The sequence below is a fragment of the Littorina saxatilis genome, linkage group LG16 (genome assembly GCF_037325665.1).
Source record: "Littorina saxatilis isolate snail1 linkage group LG16, US_GU_Lsax_2.0, whole genome shotgun sequence".
NCBI classification, from domain to species: Eukaryota; Metazoa; Mollusca; class Gastropoda; order Littorinimorpha; family Littorinidae; genus Littorina; species Littorina saxatilis.
The window spans coordinates 14,525,584-14,545,921 of record NC_090260.1 but is presented as its reverse complement, the minus strand read 5'-3'; the positions used below and the strand labels follow the sequence as shown (position 1 = coordinate 14,545,921).

At 42.4% G+C, this 20,338-nt stretch overlaps 1 protein-coding gene and 1 long non-coding RNA gene across 2 annotated transcripts; both read right to left on the bottom strand.

The window, feature by feature from the left end:
- Window positions 1-3,431: 3,431 nt before the first annotated feature.
- On the bottom strand, window positions 3,432-4,960 carry LOC138949629 (dopamine receptor 1-like). Its single transcript, XM_070321415.1, has one exon. It carries the CDS (start codon window positions 4,746-4,748, stop codon window positions 3,432-3,434), a length of 1,317 nt encoding a protein of 438 aa, XP_070177516.1. The 5' UTR covers window positions 4,749-4,960.
- A 3,373-nt stretch (window positions 4,961-8,333) lies between these two features.
- Window positions 8,334-16,425, bottom strand: LOC138950470 (uncharacterized). Its single transcript, XR_011450671.1, has 6 exons — window positions 15,953-16,425; window positions 15,360-15,455; window positions 14,792-14,886; window positions 14,083-14,145; window positions 13,285-13,378; window positions 8,334-10,075 (listed from the first exon to the last, which is right to left on the bottom strand). It is a non-coding gene; the product is annotated as an uncharacterized lncRNA (long non-coding RNA).
- Between the last annotated feature and the right edge of the window lie 3,913 nt (window positions 16,426-20,338).

Below are 20,338 nucleotides of genomic sequence, written 5' to 3'. Positions count from 1 at the left end.
GGTGCACGACATTTTTACTCCCTTGTTCCCTGTTAGTCTTGGTGGTGGAAGGGGTGGAGGGAGGGTAGCGCGACATTCGTGTGCGCGAGATCACATATTGGCATTAACCCTTCGCCCGCATCCCATTTTCCCGTACAAGATTTTTACTGGAAGTAAAAAAAATGGAGAGTAGAAATTTCGTAGAGGGAGTAATTTGTTCGTGCCTTGGGGAGTTCTTTTCTCGTACGAAAGGTGTACTCGGAGTAGGAATTTCGTACGACATTTTTACTCCGGAGTAAATTTTTCGTGAAGTAAAAATTTCGTGTTACACCGGCCCTACACGAATAACCTTGGTTATGGAACGACATTGACGATATGAACAGAGGTGCCGATGATCCAAGGGAGAACGCTGTCTCGGTCATTGGTAGTGTTTGTGTAACTGCCCGCACGACACGAATAACTTTGGTTTAGAAACAGTATGGACAGAGGTGCCGATGATCCAAGGGAGAACACTGTCTCAGTAGCTGGCATTGTGTGTTGAACTGCCGGCCCGACACGAATAACCTTGTTAAGGTGCCGATGATCCAAGGTAGAACACTGTCTCAGTAGCTGGCATTGTGTGTTGAACTGCCGGCCCGACACGAATAACCTTGTTAAGGTGCCGATGATCCAAGGTAGAACACTGTCTCAGTAGCTGGCATTGTGTGTTGAACTGCCGGCCCGACACGAATAACCTTGTTAAGGTGCCGAAGATCCAAGGGAGAACACTGTCTTAGTAGCTGGCAGTGTGTATTTAGAACTGCTGGCCCGACACGAAAAACCTTGTTACACGGGGGATAACCTGTCAAAGGCCGAACAGAAGCCGAAGGCCGCTCATGACACGTGTGAAGGCAAGTTTTGTCTGTTTTCTAGGTATTGTTTGATTTTTGTGGGGATTTAAGGTAAGCTACTGATTCAGCGATGACTAAATTTGTTTCTCGATGCATAAAAAGTCAGGGAGCGATTGATATTTGCCCGTAAATAGCCTTCAAAGCTGAAAATGTCCGCGATCGAGCACCGGAAATGGCTGTTCGATGGGTTTTGCAAGTAGAAATGTGCTTTATTTCACCAAATCAGCTCGTATTTGGTGTGGGTACGGGATTCTAGAGGACGAAGGAGTCATAAGAGGTGCAAAGAAGTGCTATTTGGGAGTAGAATAAATCTTCCGAGACAGTAGACAAGAGAAGGTCATATTTGAGTGATGCGCGTAGGCCGATTGTCTTTCCGACAAGCGAATGATACAGCAGATTTGACCAGAAACCTAGTCTCTAGTTTTTATGAATGAGTTTTTTAATTAAAACAATCACGAGAACTCTCTCGCTTAGCCTAATGGCTGTTCGATGGGTTTCGCAAGTAGAAATGTGCTTTATTTCACCAAATCAGCTCGTATTTGACATCGGTTTGGTATATATATATATTTTCTAATCCTACCGCGAACTGGATAGCAGACGCGGCACGACTGTGAACCCATTTTTTACTTCAAAGTGTGGGGGGATCTTCCCACACTTTGAAGTAAACTCAGTTTTTACTTCAAAGTGTGGGGGGATCTTCCCACACTTTGAAGTAACTTACTTCAAAGCGTGGGACTTTTGCATCGCCTGTTTGAGCCTGATGATTTTGTCAAAAAAAATGGCAGTCTTTTGGATGAGTGAACAGAAAAAGTGAGCGAGCCAAGAAACATAGTGATGTTTGTTATCAGGCTTTAAGCAATGTCCCATTGTTGAGTGTGACGAAAACTCGTGGTGACGATTTTAAAACATGTTGGGTCACGCATGGTCCAATCTTACATGGTCCAATCTTACATGGTCCAACCTTACATGGTCCAACCTTACATGGTCCAATCTTACATGGTCCAACCTTACATGGTCCAATCTTACATGGTCCAATAATATATATATGGACCATGTAAGATTACATGGTCTTCCAATCTTACATGGTCCATATATATACTATTGGACCATGTAAGATTGGACCATGTAAGGTTGGACCATGTAATATTGGACCATGTAAGATTGGACCATGTAAGATTGGACCATGTAAGGTTGGACCATGTAAGATTGGACCATGTCAGGTTGGACCATGTAAGGTTGGACCATGTAAGGTTGGACCATGTAATATTGGACCATGTAAGATTGGACCATGTAAGGTTGGACCATGTAAGGTTGGACATGTAATATTGGACCATGTAAGGTTGGACCATGTAAGGTTGGACCATGTAATGTTGGACCATGTAAGGTTGGACCATGTAAGATTGGACCATGCAAGATTGGGCCATGTAAGATTGGACCATGTAAGGTTGGACCATGTAAGATTGGACCATGTAAGATTGGACCATGTAAGGTTGGACCATATAAGGTTGGACCATGTAAGATTGGACCATGTAAGATTGGACCATGCGTGACCCAACATGTTTTAAAATCGTCACCACGAGTTTTCGTCACACTCAATAATGGGACATTGCTTAAAAGCCTGATAACAAACATCACTATGTTTCTTGGCTCGCTCACTTTTTCTGTTCACTCATCCAAAAGACTGCCATTTCTTTGGACAAAATCATCAGGCTCAAACACTTTGAAGTAAAAACTGAGTTTACTTCAAAGTGTGGGAAGATCCCCCCACACTTTGAAGTAAAAAATGGGTTTACTTCAAAGTGTGGGGCACATCCCCACACTTTGAAGTAATTTACTTCAAAGTGTGGGATTACTTCAAAGTGTGGTGCAACAGTCGTGCCGCGTCTGCTATCCAGTTCGCGGTAGGATTATAAAATATATATATATATATACCAAACCGATGTCAAATACGAGCTGATTTGGTGAAATAAAGCACATTTCTACTTGCGAAACCCATCGAACAGCCATTAGGCTAAGCGAGAGAGTTCTCGTGATTGTTTTAATTAAAAAACTCATTCGTAAAAACTAGAGACTAGGTTTCTGGTCAAAACGAATGGTTAATCTGCTGTATCATTCGCTTGTCGGAAAGACAATCGGCGTACGCGCATCACTCAAATATGACCTTCTCTTGTCTACTGTCTCGGAAGATTTATTCTTCTCCCAAATAGCACTTCTTTGCACCTCTTATGACTCCTTCGTCCTCTAGAATCCCGTACCCACACCAAATACGAGCTGATTTGGTGAAATAAAGCACATTTCTACTTGCAAAACCCATCGAACAGCCATTTCCGGTGCTCGATCGCGGACATTTTCAGCTTTGAAGGCTATTTACGGGCAAATATCAATCGCTCCCTGATTTTTTATGCATCGAGAAACAAATTTAGTCATCGCTGAATCAGTAGCTTACCTTAAATCCCCACATAAATCAAACAATACCTAGAAAACAGACAAAACTTGCCTTCACACGTGTCATGAGCGGCCTTCGGCTTCTGTTCGGCCTTTGACAGGTTATCCCCCGTGTTGTTAAGGTGCCGATGATCCAAGGTAGAACACTGTCTCAGTAGCTGGCATTGTGTGTTGAACTGCCGGCCCGACACGGGTAACCTTGTTATTAGGTGCCGATGATCCAAGAGAGAACACTGGCACTGTGTGTGTAGAACTGCTGGCCCGACACGGATAACCTTGTTTATGGAACGACATTGACGATGAAGAAAGAGTGAACGATGTCTCTGCCTCAGGAGTGGCAGCATGGGTGACCATCGTCCCAGCAGTAGTTGGCAAGGCGCGTGTAGTGTCCGTCCCGACACGCGTACGAATATGTCTGTTTTGGGCCCGACATGGACAGAGGTGCTTATGGAAAGCAGAGCGGAATTCTTTGTTAAATATGGAATAGATAATTGGGTTGAGGCATGAGTTGAAATGACCCAACCAGGCCAGTGCCCGGAAAACCAAAGGCGACACGCACTCGGGGCATATAGCGTAATAAGACACAGTTATAGAAATGGGCAGCCAGCAGGCCAAGAAGGCCCCCATGATGGTCCCCAGGGTCCACAGCGCCTTGCGATCCCTCCTCACGATTTTTCGTTTTTTCGACATAGATTGGTGTCCCGGAGTTGGCAAGGTTGTTCTCTTGATCTCTTTGGCGTGGTAGCGCGCATACACAAGTATCTTAGAGTAGATGACGACCATGATGATACAAGGGATCCCGAAACTGACTGTGTTAAAACCAACAACAAACTCAACGGTAACTTCATAATGACAAATGTTGGTGCCCACCTCGTGAATGTCAAAGTTTAATGGTTCCTGCCCCCCTGAATATATAGGCAAAAAGGACACGAGTGCAGCCACTATCCACACCGCTGAAATGAGACCTGCTGTCTTGATGCCTGTCATCCAAACACGGTGGCACATGGGGTCTCGAATAAGTAAGTAGCGGTCCAAAGCAATAACACACAGGTGAAGGATGGACGAGCTTGAACTCATCAAGTCCATACTGACCCAGAACTTACAGAACGCGGCGCCATACGGCCAGGTGCCGCTCACGTCGTTGATGGTGGCAAAAGGCATGACCGCGGAACCCACCAAGATATCCGCAACAGCCAACGAAACGTTGAAGAAGTACGAATTTTTCCGAAGTTTAGAGTTGGTCAGGACGGCGATGCAGACGAGAAGGTTGCCAATAATAGCTGCCGCGATGATGAGAGACAGTGGCGCGATGATCACGTTCTGCAGCACACTGTAACCTTGAGGAGACTCAGGCTGGGTAACGTTGTTGTTTCTGGGCTCTTCGCCCGACTCGCCCGCTTTGAGCGACGACGTATGAGCTACGGCCATTCTCATGACATTATTTGGATCCTCTACACTTCTTGATATGGTTTGTGAGTGTTCGTCCCACTCTTTTTGCCTGCTTTTCTTTTCATCAAACGTTGTCAGTGCATATACTGAAATAGTTTACATAGCTGGATTTCCGGCTTTGCTTTGTTTTCGCTTTTGGCGACGTGACCCTACCGATCTGGCAACTCGCACCACTTTCGGCTGTCCACTTGGTTTGATTGGCAATGTTCAAGTAAAATAAGGAAAACAAGTGTAAAATGACGTCACAATATGAGTGCAATATTCACGTCACAGTCTGTCTTGTTTCGTCAGTGTCGAATCCAAATCCAGGTTTCCATAATCACAATTGACTACTACAGTACTAGCCAAGACTAAAGCCGTGTGTCAGGTCCATCCAACATTACTGCTGCGTGGCGAGAAATAACGGTCAACTGTGGGTGTGGCGGAATAAACAAATAAGGCCGGACTGCTTTGTAAATGATAAGCTGTTCTTCCACATCCAGATACAAAATGTGCGGGTTTTGTGCTAGAATGTTTTGTTTTGGCATATCAACGTTGCAGTTCCGGAGCAAACAATCCACATTTCCAGGCGATTTTGTATTCCCACGAATGTTTACTGACTTCGCCAAGAGGCATGTTCTTCCCGATAATACATGATAAAGAAGCATTCTTTCTTGCCAAACTGTGTAGCTTTTGGGTTCAATAATTGTGTCTTTTTATATTTAGTCAAGTTTTGACTAAATGTTTTAACATAGAGGGTGAATCGAGACGAGGGTCGTGGTGTATGTGTGTGTGTATGTGTGTGTGTGTGTGTGTGTGTGTGTGTGTGTGTGTGTGTGTGTGTGTGTGTACCCATGTTTCCACAGGTTTGGTTGCCTAAATCACCATAAGGCAACTATCCACACGTGGATGGCAACCTAAACTCTGGATGGCAACCTAATTGTGTGGATGCTCGCTTCATTTAACACCGTTAAATTGACTTTTTTGACGGAAAGAATGTCATTACAATGTTCAAAATGACATTCTTTCCGTCCTCTATAGGCGACGAAATAGGTCAAATTTTGTGCATTTTTTAGTGCAAAATTCTTCGATGCCGGAGCGAGTACTGCACCCAGTGCTGTTGTAGTGCAAGTGCACTAGAAAGGCACTACACCCAGTGCCGCCTCTTAGGTAACCATCCACACTTTAGGTATGTGTGTGTGTGTGTGTGTGTGTGTGTGTGTGTGCGTGTGTGTGTAGAGCGATTCAGATCAAATTACTGGACCGATCTTTATGAAATTCGACATGAGAGTTCCTGGGAATGATATCCCCGGACGTTTTTTCTTTTTTTCGATAAATACCCTTGATGACGTCATATCCGGCTTTTTGTAAAAGTTGAGGCGGCACTCTCACACCCTAATTTTTCAATCAAATTGATTGACATTTTGGCCAAGCAATCTTCGACGAAGGCCGGACTTCGGTATTGCATTTCAGCTTGGTGGCTTAAAATGTAATCAATGACTTTGGTCATTTAAAATCTGAAAATTGTAAAAAAAATATTTTTTTTATAAAACGATCCAACTTTACGTTCATCTTATTCTTCATCATTTTCTGATTCCAAACACATATAAATATGTTATATTTGGATTAAAAACAAGAAGCATTCTTTCTTGCCAAACTGTGTAGCTTTTGGTTCAATATTTGTGTCTTTTTTCTAGCTTCGTTGTTGAGGAAAACAAAATAACGGGTTTCCATCGTGATTTAGAAAACGCTGTATACTCGCACTATGTAGGGGAAGGGCCCCTAATATGGACCACTTTTTGTTTATTGCTGATAACTAGCTTGTTTTCTTGCGAAGAAGTTTCATTTTGTGGTTGGTAGTCCTTCTCTCTCAGTTTAACCGTTAGGCCTAATTAGAGTGAAATAGCTTTGATAGGCCTTCAGCAAAAATTAATTAGGAGCCTGGGCGCCCAATATGGACCAGTAAAGCGGCCTTCACGAATCACTGTAAAAAGTCCCCTATACTTCAAAATAACATGATACAACATAGTGTGCAAGTCAGACAAATTCAAATATGCTTTAGATTTAGCTGTTTCGGGTTGATGAGAGCATTATTTGAAGCACACTAGGAAACTGAAGAAGCTTATCAAAAACAGAGTGAAAATAAGTGAAATTATCAACTTACACAAAAAACCCACCTATTTGTTATATTTTGTTGAAATCTCGAGGGCTAGTTATAGGTTATTTTCAGCAAGCTTCTTAATAAATTGATTAAAATTGCCTTTAGTTTTTATTTTCTTCGATTTGTTGAAGGTGGTCTCGCACATACTTTGAGGTTTTGCTATTATTTTTTGTTTGCAGTAGAAACTCGGGATACACACTATTAAAATGTAACAAATACTGTCTTAGCTGTCATATATAGCCATTTTTGTGTTATGAAAGCTTTGGCTGTGAACAGAGACGAGTCCGTTTTAGGCGGCAAATTTAGAGTGAAAGCGACCAAAAGTGAAAAAAAGCGAAAAAGCCTAACGGTTTTCAGGTTTGTGTTTCTGCAACTGTTTTGACTTGTGCAATTTATCCAGAGAGGGTGAATAAAGCGAATGAAATTGTTTTGAGCGCTCTAGCGCCGTTAGTTTGTCAGAACAGGAGGTGGTCCATATTAGGAGCCGGTCCATATTAGGAGCCTTTCCCCTAAGTGCGCAATAAAGCTACATGGCAGTAATGTACATGTCAAGGTTGGTATGTCTGTAACACACACACACACACACACACACACACACACACACACACACACACACACACACACACACACACAAACACATACATACATACGCACGCATAACATACATACTCACGCACACACACACACACACACACACACATATATAAACACCCCCACACATAAACACACACAAACATACACTTACACACACACAGACACACAAACACACACACACACACGCATAACATACACACTCACACACACTAATACACACAACACACACATACTCTCTCACACACAGACTCATTCATACACACACACACACACACACACACATGAACACACACACACACACACACAATCCACTCACAACACTCCCACCCCCACGCTTGTACGAATCCACCCACAACTCAAGCATCTATCACCAACGCCCCCCCTCTCCACCCCCCCCCCCCCCCCCCCCCCCCCCCCCCCACACACACACATACTGCTGAATCTCACCTGTAGTGATATTCTGCGTCAGAAGTACAGTCAACGTCACACTAAATACGTCATAGTGTCTTCCCGGATGGGATAACTGGGTTTTCTTCGCAGAGAGCAAGGCTGACCAGTAAGTCCCGTTGGGACTGTGGGGCTGGACGCTGATGGGGTTGCAGGTGTCGTTGTTGTCGTCGACTAAATTGTCATTGTCGTGAACTGCTGGGTGAACGCTTTCGTTGTAAAACGGGTACAGAGGTTCTGCAAAAACACAAACAAACACACTTTTGTTTCATTTGATATAGCATATATAGTATTTGGTTAAGTATGAACTAATTACAACAGAAAACTTAAACAAATAACACATTAATTAATAAAAGGACGTAGATGCAGCGCAGTAGTTACAGCATTGCTAAAGGCTGTTCTTAACCAGACGAACCATTGGTTCGCCGAACTAAGGTTCGCGAACCATGGTTTGTGTCTTAACTGGGTGAACTTGTTCGGCAAACTCAAGGTCTAGTTCGTCCGGTTAAGACACGAAACCTGGATCGCCGACAAACGAGGGGAGCTCACTCCGAGTCGACAATAAAAGCAAGTAAGTTATTCCCCTTCCAAAAATGGCTGCCTCCAAGACGAAATCACCGATTGAGTGGTAACTCCGTGCTGGTTGTCGATTTGGGTCTCTCCTTCCCACTTGATCATGGTGCACGAAGCCTGGTAATCTTGAACTTTAGTGTGTTAAGTTGATAGCTCAGAATCGAGTGGCATACTTTACTTATTTTAGATCCAAGTACCTGTAATCAAGCCCAAGAACATTTATCATGAAATTAATTGACGGATTAAGCTCCAAACCTAAGCATAATTAATTAATTTGGTTGTTTGATCGGCGAAAATGGCGTAGGTTGTTAACCAAGGGACTTCAATTACCCGACAAAGTTGCCTCCCCTGTCCGCTGACACGGATAATTCCTTCTTTGACGCATGTAATTTGTAAACAAAATGCATTCGTACCAGAGTACGCTATGATTCGCACAGTTCATCGGAGTTCATTCGGTGACTTTAAAGGGATCTAAAAGACTTGTTATGATTACAAGTGCAGGTTCTCCAAATTTGGAGGCTTGAATGCCTCTGAATTATGAGCTATGAATTTAACACATTAAAGTTCAAGAGTACCCGAAGCCTTCTATGTCATTTACCCTCCTGGGTTAAAGGTTATAAATTGATTCGAGAAAATAACATGACTGGTATGGACTGATCATTGTGTCTACCGTGGAGCCATCGGGGTTCTATGGGAAATGCTACACAAAAAAACTTGCCTGTGAAAAGGGAAAGACGGTGACCAAAAATAAATGATGATAGCGATATTTCTAATTGTGGATCAGCAGAGTCGAGAAGCATACATGATGTTTACCAAAGTGTGTGTGCGTGTCTGTCTGTCCACGTGTGTGTTTGAGCTCTTTTCGGTACAGAATATGAGTTTGGGGATTGAGTGAAGAGGGAGACCTAAAAAAAAACTACTCGGGATTTTGGTTCTTTTTATCACAATTCAGTCTGTTTTAATTGTCAAGTTATATCAGAAATTTTCTATTTGCACTGATACACTGGAATCCCTTGTGGATGTATTGCTGGGTCTACAAATAGTACTACTGAACCAAAATCATCCTGTTTCTTTACGTTTTGAGCAATTCAATTGGTCTTGGTTTTAGTTTTTAAAAAATTTGATTCCTCTTCATTCTTCTCAAAAAAAAGCTTTCATTGCGATAAACAAAACATTACTGGATAGACGTTTTCTTGGAGAACGTCTGTATTAGCAAGCATTTAAAGTAGGAGGACGATATGGAACGTACGATAAAAGGATGTGCTTTAGCTTTCTGTCTCATCATTTATAAATGTTGCCCTTCAATCACACACACACACACTTTTGATCCAGCTCCAACCATATTTCATAAGGCTTTATTCAGGGTTGTCTCTTGTTCTTAAACATCCGATTTCTAAGCACACGTCTGTGCTGAGAATATGAACATGAACCGATATGAACATCAATGTCAGCCGCCTTTTTATTATGAAATAATGTTCATTTGTGTTCCAAACACTTCCGAAGAATACTTGTTGGTGTGTCTTCAGTCGCCCTGACATCATCACAACTCGACCCTGTCCTGCAAAAATACAAATATATACAGGGTGACACCCAAACATTCAACCCAAACAAATGCTTATTTCTTTTACATCTGTTGACCGAATTAGTTATCTTTCTTTTTTTCTTTCTTTTTTTTGGGGTCCCTGTCCTGTCCTGTCCTGTATTGTCTTGTCATGCCTTGTCTTGTCTTGTCATCCCTCTATTGGCCTACTGGCAACCTTTTCCTAACTTGTCTTGTCTTGCCATGTCTTGTCTTGTCTTGTATTGTATATATACAATTAGCATACATTTGGGTAAAGGTTTGCGAACAGGTAAGGGGTGTAAGAGAGAGAGAGACAGAGACAGAGACAGAGACAGAGATGGTGGTGGTCTATGTTACATTACACAGGTCAACACAGTTGCAAGTTCATAGGTTAAAGGCTGCCCTTTTCGTAGCGTTCATTAATTAATTCCTATTGTTTACATGTGCCAATAATGTTATAAAACTGTACCTAAGGGGATATAATAACGATTGGCTGTAGCTTTCAAAAACAGAAAAAATTATTTCAGTATTGCAAAGTGGTGTTGATTGTGTCGAATGTAAACAGAACAGTCTCAAAGTGAAAGTGGATGTTTTCCGGAAATTGCGAAGTTAACAAGAATACAGAAAAGCGCGCTTTCCTGCTTAGCACAATCCGCTACCGCGCTAATCTGGCGTGTCAATATCACTACGTTTTGCACGTGGAAGGTGAGCGATTTCCTTCACGCGGGGATTGACGAAGCTGTACTGTCTGTGTTGACGTTCTAAAAATAGCCCAAGCCCTGGAGAACTGTTTCTAAAGATAGCAACAAACTTTATTAAGAATTGATTATTTCTTGTAATTGGTAAGGACTTCAAACCTAAAACTTTGCAGGAAGCTTAATTTATACATCCCCGCAACGATGGGAAAAGCCCTGGAAGTAAGTAAACTAATTAAATAGGACTTTGTCAGCCTTTAAATGAGGGGTTATTGTGTATAGTGAGGAATTAATTTTCTGATGTATTTTTAATTCATTATTGGTGTTTTATGCAAAACGTACGGTCAATATTGAAAGTTTAAAAAAAAGTACTGCCCTCACATTAATACGAAGGCAGGATCACAGCTGGATAAGACAAGGTACGGCAATTTCGACCCGGAGGTCTCTTTCAGGGCGCACAGAGGATGAGACAACACAGGAGAAGAAAAAAAAACCCACAGATAATAGCACACGGAAGGAACGATTACAGCAGTTATAATTAAATTACTTTGTGGGTCAGGTTTTTTTTAGGAGTACAGGGGAAACCCCTTTTAAGACCTTAAAAAATGTGAGAAAATCAAGTCTTAAAATGGAAGGGGTCTAAATATGGGGGTAATTTACAGAGGTTATGAACAGAACATCTTCTTCTTCAGCGTTCCAGAAATTCTGGTGACGTGTGAGCTTGTTTGCCCATTTGGGTTCCCCACACTATACTCTGAGAGCATAGTCAGCTTCACTCCGCTTTCGTTGAGTAGGCATGCTGGGTATTTTCGTGTTTCCATAACCCACCGAACTCCGACATGGTTTACAGGATCTTTACCGTGCGCACTTGGTCTTGTGCTTGCGTGTACACACGAAGGGGATTAAGTCACTAAGCAGGTCTGCACATAAGTTGACCTGGGAGATCGGAAAAATCTCCACTCTTAACCCACCAGGCGGCAGCGACCGGGATTCGAACTCACGACCTCCCGATTAGGAGGCCGACGTCTTACCACTGCGTGCCACTTCACCCGTCACAGAACATCTAAAGAAGCAAGATCTTAAAAAGGAGGAAGTCTGAAATGAATGGGTCTGAAAGGGGGGTTCCACTGTGGAAAAGTACCTGTCAGTTTACCTGTATGTATTAGGACTGGGTGGCCGAGTGGTAACGCACTTGCGCTCGGAAGCGAGAGGTTGCGAGTTCGACCCTGGGTCAGGGCGTTAGCAATTTTCTCCCCCCTTTCCTAACCTTGGTGGTGGGTTCAAGTGCTAGTCTTTCGGATGAGACGAAAAACCGAGGTCCCTTCCGTGTACACTACATTGGGGTGTGCACGTTAAAGATCCCACGATTGACAAAAGGGTCTTTCCTGGCAAAATTGTATGGGCATAGATAAAAATGTCCACCAAAATACCTGTGTGACTTGGAATAATAGGCCGTGAAAAGTAGGATATGCGCCGAAATGGCTGCGATCTGCTGGCCGATGTGAATGCGTGATGTATTGTGTAAAACAAATTCCATCTCACACGGCATAAATAAATCCCTGCGCCTTGAATATGTGCGCGATATAAATTGCATAAAAATAAAAATAAAAAAAAAATAAAAAAATAAAAATCCCTGCGCTTAGAACTGTACCCACGGAATACGCGCGGTATAAGCCTCATATTGATTGATTGAATAAGACCACCCCTGACATGCGGCACATACCAAATATCTACAAGTGTTTTGTGTGAACAGTAAAAAAAATTGTTTTCCTTTTTGCAAATTCATTTCATTAAACACAACAACAACAAAATTCATCAAATTCCAGCTGAGCAGAACGGCTATCACAATTATGACTGGGCCTTTAAAGGCATGTTCCTCACCATATTACCCAGCATATCAGACACCACATGTTTGACTAGGTTTTTACATGGGAACAACAAGACTATACAGGATGGTAAAAAAACCTCCCTATTTTCTTTTTAATCACATTTTTGACTGCGAAAAAAAAGAGATCAAAAAGGAAAAAGTCGCTTTTTTTTAGACACCCCTTTTTACGTCCAGCTTCTTTTGGTGGAGATTCAAGTTACAGTGAAATTCATTAAGCAAAAAGGTTCCGACTATGCACTGCCACAGAACACAACCAGGTTATTAATGCCCTTCTTTTGTTTAATTGGAGCATCTATGATATCTGACATTTTGGTTCTAACGGTAAGGAACGTATGTTTAGGCTCTAATAAGGACAGTTTGTCTTGTCAAAAGCCTCATGCATATTCCTTCCTCCCCATGCAAGACTTTCTTTTATTTGAATATCTGCCTTTATAGTACAAAAATCAAATAAAAAGGTCGCACTCTGCGCATAGCGACAAAAATCGCAATTTTACCAAGAAAACCTCACACTCTTTATGTGGAGAAAGACCCTGACTGTTGCAGTATGTTATGCATTTGAAAACATCTGAAATTGTGTACTTGAATTCTACAGTTTGATCAGTTCTGTGTGTTTAAAAAGTTACCTTGATCATTCTGACATGCTCTTGCTCAAATCACATCCCAGACAATATTGTAGACTCCATTGATAGACGCTGTGGTGCATGGGAGAACTGCATTCTGAGGAAACGAAAAAAAAATACACTGAGGAAGAACAGTCACAACAACATTTGCAGCAGCAACAGGCTATATAATTTTATTCAAAGAACACTTAAAGCCATATGTACTCGATGACTATACACGCTAATTGCTTTACCAACAGCTGGAGACATGCTAAATTAAGTTCCCTGCAAAATATTATGGTCTAGGACCCCTTCAATGTTGAGATATGTTAATTTTCATTTTGATCTGGATCGTCCTATTTATAGATTTGCCAACAGAGGTAGCGTTGAAGCAAGGGAAATAACTCCACGTCTTTGTTTACATCCAAAGTTTTTGAGACTCTAAAACAAGCTGTAATGCATGTATATGGTCCGCGCATGGCGACATATCGTCATTACATGGTCTTATGGTGCGTTTGACATCGATTATGGGCAAACTACACTTTGTAAACACGGGAGCGCGTACATGTGCCTTTAAATAAGGTAAAATGAAAATCAGTGTTGTGTCAGTAAATTTGATTTGGGGGAGAAGGAAGGATTGGGGTGGGGGTTTAGAGGCGGGGATAGAAGGATAGCTGGGAACCGGGGAAGGTGGGGTGGCTAACACAGTTTGATCATGTAATGACTGGTACAATGTTTAATATATCTAAAAAGGCAGCAACTCTGTAATGCATTATGTGAACCAACTTCTCCATAAACTAAATAAAGATCAGTAAAAGTTACCTCTTTCATTCTGGAATCTTTTTGGTCCCATCACAGCTCAGACGCAGACTCAATGGACAGATACTGTAATGATGAAAAAAACACCAGCATTTTAAGGGAGAACAAGAATTATGCAGAGAGGAAAAACAGTAATGAGTAAGAACAACAGCAGCAGCAGCAGCAGACTCAATACTCTTACTCTACATAACACTCTCACTGAATGTCTGATTCAGTAACTAAATCCCAGTGAAGTGCAAGTGATCAAAATTACTGATGTAAAAACAGAGAGAGAGAGAGAGAGAGAGAGAGAGAGAGAGAGAGAGAGAGAGAGAGACAGACAGACAGACAGACAGACAGACAGACACAGACAGACACTCAGGCAAAGACAATGCGAATGTGTGTGTGTGTGTGTGTGTGTGTGTGTGTGTGTGTGTGTGTGTGTACATGGGAAATGCAGTTTCATTGAAAACAAACACTTGCTTCATTTAAATATCAACAGTTATACAACATAAGAGGCACTAGAAAAGTTGTACATGAAAATAAATGTTGCTCTTGCTGATGGAAAAAGAGCAGGGGGAGAGGGTCGATGTTGCTTGCACTTGCAGATAATTATGCACTAACATCCAGCTGTTTTTCTGGGTGTACTGTAACCCTGTAATGTTTAAGCAGAAATGTTTGTGGATCACGTTATGTTTTTTTTTTAGATCAGTTTGAGTATTTGCAATATTACCTGGATCATTGCGGCATCCTCTTGATCACATCACATTTGAGACTTTGACCTATATAGACTCCATGGGCAGATGCTGAAGTTATTACAAGGGCATTCTGAAAAATGACAATACAAATGCAGAGATGTAGAACTTTACATTACACTTACAGAAGCAACAACCAGAGAGCTGATTTATACAGGTAGAGAGAGAGAGAAAGAGAAGAAGAAGTAAAAGAAAAAAGAGAGCATAGAAAGAGAGAGGGGGTGGGGGATGGGGCAAAGGGAGTGTGTAATGTGATGTGAGGAAGGGGGAGAGCAATGAAAAATGAAACTCTCAGTACTTTTAATTTATATTAACAGTTATGGAACTATTTGAGCACTCCCCATAACCACAAACAAGGTACAGACGGCAACATATGTTGCACGGAAGGGTGGGGGTAGTTGGACTGGAGAGTGTTGTTATGGGTTTAGGGTGGTGCTGGGGCGGAGTGTGTATGTAACTTGATAATAATAAGCATTATCAGTTTGAGCTAACAACTATCTTGATCTTCACAGACATAAATTGCACAATGATTTCACCAGCATGTACCTTTATTTTTGCCCTTGAGTTAGGTGGAAGACAATGTTGAGTGGTGAACGCAAGTTGTATTGATCACTTGGTCATCCTGCGGTCCGGACCATTGATCTGCACATTGCACCAGCACAAACAAACACAATGTTATGATCTCAATCAGCCTGCATGGTCAATCATGAATCTAAGAGTAAGAACACAAACACTGTCCAGATCTAATTGAAAACGAGATCATCATTACTTGGGAAATTCAATGAAAATCTAGCAGTCAACGAAGCAGATAGATCTGTCCTTGCGATTGTTGTTGCAAGCAGATAAATGTGTGAACTTCCTTATCTCAACGTTATCATTCAACATATTGATATTTTGCCTGATGGATGTTGTGCCGATGAGATAAACAAACAATCAAAATCAAAGTCATAAACTTTTGAAGAAAAAAATTAAACAAATTGAGCAGAAAGAATCTAGCTTACTGCATGCTGTGCTGATTTCGACAAAATCAATGCGTTTACATGCCGAAGTCATTCCTGCTTTTATTCATATCATACTAGATGATCCTAATGCACAACAATACGAAAACGAGCTCAGCGAAATGAGTAACACTGCCTCACCTGCACTAACACAATGCTGCAGAAGCGAAGGTCGTCTACGACTGGAAAATTCGAAGTCGAACAGCGGCGTTTTTTCACTCTCAGCGGTTGTCTTGCTCGGAAAAGTGAAAAGCTTAACTTGAAATCGAACGGAAGTCACCATTCTACCTTTTCGTTCAAGCGTTGTTTTTATAAAATCTCAGAAAATGTAATTTTGACTTGAGTGATTTCGTCCGCCATTGAGATTCAGTTTTTCAATAATTTGTCTTCCTCCTTGGCAGAAGAGTCAAAGGTTCGGCCCGATCTTCAAGGTTCCCAAGACATGACTTGCAAACCCCGAACCTAGTTCGCCGAACCCCCCAAACCTAGTTCGAAAACTCAGGTTCGTCTGGTTAAGAACCAAGACAAGTTCGCCGAACCAGTCTTGAGGTTCGCCGAACCTCACGAACCTAGTTCGCGAACCAAAGGTTCGTCTGGTTAAGAACAGCCTTAAAGCAGCGATTTGTGACCCTCCACCACGAAATGAGTCGCATGTCACCTCACGCGGTTCTGCGCTAGGCATAATATAAGTCCGGGGGGTGTCTAGTAACAGTGTGAGGGTCACCATAGTCACAGGCTTATAACTCAAAAAGTGTTCACTCTTTTCTAAAACGGTTTTCACCACTGGATTGAGAATAAAACACTCTTTAAGAAAATGTAAAAATATGAAAATCATGCAAAGGTGACATGCGACTCATTCCGTGGTGGAGGGTCACATTTGTACTTTTGTCACAGATGACTACACATACCTTTAGTGTTAGCCCGCCAAACGAAACAGTATGCGGTTTGTCAGTTCATATCTCCCGCCAAAATGTGAGCTATGTTTCAATCAATCAATCAATCAATGAGGCTTATATCGCGCATATTCCGTGGGTACAGTTCTAGGCGCTGTGCAGTGATGCCGTGTGAGATGAAATTTTATACGGCCAGTAGATTGCAGCCATGTCGGCGCATATTTACCTTTCACGGCCTTATTCCAAGTCACACGGGTATGGTAGACAATTATTAATTGTGCCAAAGCAATTTTGCCAGGAAAGACCCTTTTGTCAATCGTGGGATCTTTAACGTGCACACCCAATGTAGTATACACGGGGGGTGGTTCGGACACCGAAGAGAGTCTGCACACAAAGTTGACTGTGAAATAAATTTCCGCCGAACCTGGGATCGAACTCGCGCTGACAGCGGCCAACTGAATACAAATCCAGCGCGCTACCAACTGAGCTATATCCCCGCCCCAATGACCACTTTAATGCAGCAAAAAGAAGAATATATTAGTTACATCATGCATTTTGGGAAGCTGTTAAAGTGATATTTCTAGACCTAGTACCCTTCTTCGTGTTATGAGTACCGTAGATTTTGTGTTATGACTGCAAAACAAGCTGTAGTAATTTTGTCGGCGTTGATTTAGATGGCAATGGGCGGTTTTGTCGAGGTTATGCCCCCTCTTTCTTTCGGCTGGTAACTAGCACCACCTCGCGGCAACATCACACGAGAAAGGAAAAAAAAACTTGCATTGGTCCCAAATAGCATATCGGTTTGGTAACAGTTCGTGTGTAAGTCGTGCATTTTATACGGGAAACAGACAATGGTCGGTTCTGGTTAGGTAATGCGCCTTCTTTCTTTCGGCTGGTAACTGGCGCCACCTCGCGGCAAGACCACAGGAGTTGTCTCGCGTTATCACCCCAGAAGCGCTCATTGTAGAGTAGGCCTATGTTCGTTGCCACTCCAGTCTTGTCACAGGGTATTTTTGAAAAAACTAAACTTGAAAGGAGTCGTTAAAACGGCGGAAAACAGAAGAGCCATACGCGCGTATGTGTGAATGACTGTGTATGTGTGTGTGTGCGGTGTGTGTGTGTGTGTGTGTGTGTGTGTGTCTGTGTGTGCGTGTGTGCGTGCGTGCGTGCGTGCTTGTGAGTCTGTGTGTGCGTGCGTGCGTGCGTGCGTGCGTGTGTGCGTGGTTGTGTGTGTGTTCGGTCTATGTTTGTGTCTGCGCCTGCGTGGGTGAGCCAAAATTGGCTTATGTGCATGCCTGTGTGCGTTTGTGTTTATGATACATTATAAATGAGTTGTTTTTGACGATAGAGCTTTGGCGTCTTACAACAGTCAAATTGATCAGACCTCAAGTTCTAGCCCTTGTCGCCCTATGTGTCAATTTGTAGGATCACATCCGAGAAATGTCTTGTTGCTTTCACAACAGTCGCATTGATTTTGCCTCAAGTACTAAGAAAAGAGAGGATGCATGGCAAAGTGTGTTGTACGAATCAATCGATTTTTTTTAAGTGTAACGGCAATGCTCAAAGCGCTTCAAGCCTGCCGTCCATTTGGAGCCTGCCGTCCATTTGTCGGTCTTGGAAGTACATACGACAGGCGCGTTGGTGTATTGGATAAGTTATGGGCCTTCTTATCGGAAGGTCGTGAGTTCAAATCCCGGCCGCGGCCGCCTGGTGGGTTAAGGTGGTTATTTGTCCGATCTCCCAGGTCAACGTATGTGCAGACTTGCTAGTGTCTTATCCCCCACAGCATTTATCAAACAGAACTTTTTGTGTTAAAACTTGGTGTGCGTTTGCTTCAATGTATGAAGAATAATAGTGCGGGTATATGATCTACACACACCATTTGCGTTTAGATTGATTTCGCAAAAATGTTTAAATGAAAAATAAGCAAAGTGATAAATGGAAACATATTAGTTACTGAATGCCAAGATCAATTCAAAACGGGAGCATCTCGTTACTCCCCCGTATCGTTACTCCCCCGGCTCGTTACTCCCCTGTGCCTTTTTATTACATGAAATATTGTTTTTCCGGAGAAATTGTCTGGATAAACAAACAAAGAAACAAACAAAACAGCTGGACAGGGGGGGGGGGGGGGGGGGGGGTTCCAACTTACTATCACAGGGTTATCCAGTCATTTTCTGTGTACGGGGGAATAACGAGCCGGGGGAGTAGCGATACGGGGGAGTAACGAGCCGGGGGAGTATCGAGCCGGGGGAGTAACGAGCTGATCCCATTCAAAACAATTCATCAGAATAATTTGAACTTTTGCGGAAATGTTTAAGACATACTGATAGATGGTTTGTCCTACAGGCGAAGCTCCAGGGAAAAGAAACATTACAGTGGTACAACATATTTGAAAACTGGCAATTTATTTTTGATCGGAGCCCCTTATGGAAAGAGAGAATGCTTAATGTCATACAGGCTAAATATTTTGCGAATGAGATGGGTATCGGATGTTTATGGGAATCTAACTGAACGCTTGTTCAATAGCGCCGCAGTTACTGTTGTTTTGTTCCAATTATTGAACGCTGACTTTCTCTTGGCAAAAAAGCGAAAATTATTCATGTGTGTACTGTAGCAGATGGGTCACGAAGTGCTGTAGGTCACGGTGACCCAGAAGGCCGGTGGGGACAGAGTGCTCCTCGCGACAAAGTATTAATGCTTACTATTTCAGATTTGTCGAGTTTTGTGTGTGTTTGTGTGTGTGTGTGTGTGTGTGTGTGTGTGTGTGTGTGTGTGTGTGTGTGTGTGTGTGTGTGTGTGTGTGTGAGTATGTGCGTGTGTGTGTATGTGTGTGTGTATGTATGCGTGCGTGCGTGCGTGCGTCCGTGTGTGTGTTTGTGTGTGTGGGACGGTGTATGAAGGGGGTGTTTTTGTCGTTGTATTGAAAACACACTTGTGTGAGAATTTGTTTTCTTCAACTGTGTTCAGAAAACAGCCAAGACGTTGATCTTTTGTATGTGTCCAAGAGAGGGAATTGACTCGTCCAAAGAATGTGAACAGATCTGAGTGCTGAGTCAAATCGTTGTAACGGAAAGGAATGTGTCTTACATGAGAACTAGACTCTTTAAGCCAATTGATTTACTAAACAAGCAAGACCTCACCACTTAGTATTGCCCGGTGAGCAGTTAAACAAAGTGGAAGAAAAGACGTAAACAATTCACTGTTTGTTCCCACTCTCAAAAGCGTATAACCTAAGGAGACCTTAAAGCCCTCTTATAACTACAGCCGAACAAAGCCGAACTAGGTTTCTGTTTGGTCCCTTTAAAAGGGTTTTCTGTCACTGAAACACGAACTATATATAGATTGCTCTTTGGACAATCAGAGACAGGTTTCTGTTTAGTCCATTATGTCAATTTAAACGATTTTTCTAACATTTAAATACCAACTACATGTTGATAGGTCTTGGGCGCTATCAGAGACGGGTTTCTGTTTGGACAAGTATGTCCCTTTAAACGGGTCTTTTTCCACTAAAAACACTAGCTACATGTTGATAGCTCTTGGCACGAGTAGAGACATGTTTCTGTTTGGACAAGTATGTCCCTTTAAACGGGTTTTTTCCAGTAAAAACACTAGCTACATGTTGATAGCTCTT

Excerpts from the sequence above, each read along its gene's own strand:
- LOC138949629 (XM_070321415.1), bottom strand. The coding sequence starts at position 4,748 with ATGAGAATGGCCGTAGCTCATACGTCGTCGCTCAAAGCGGGCGAGTCG.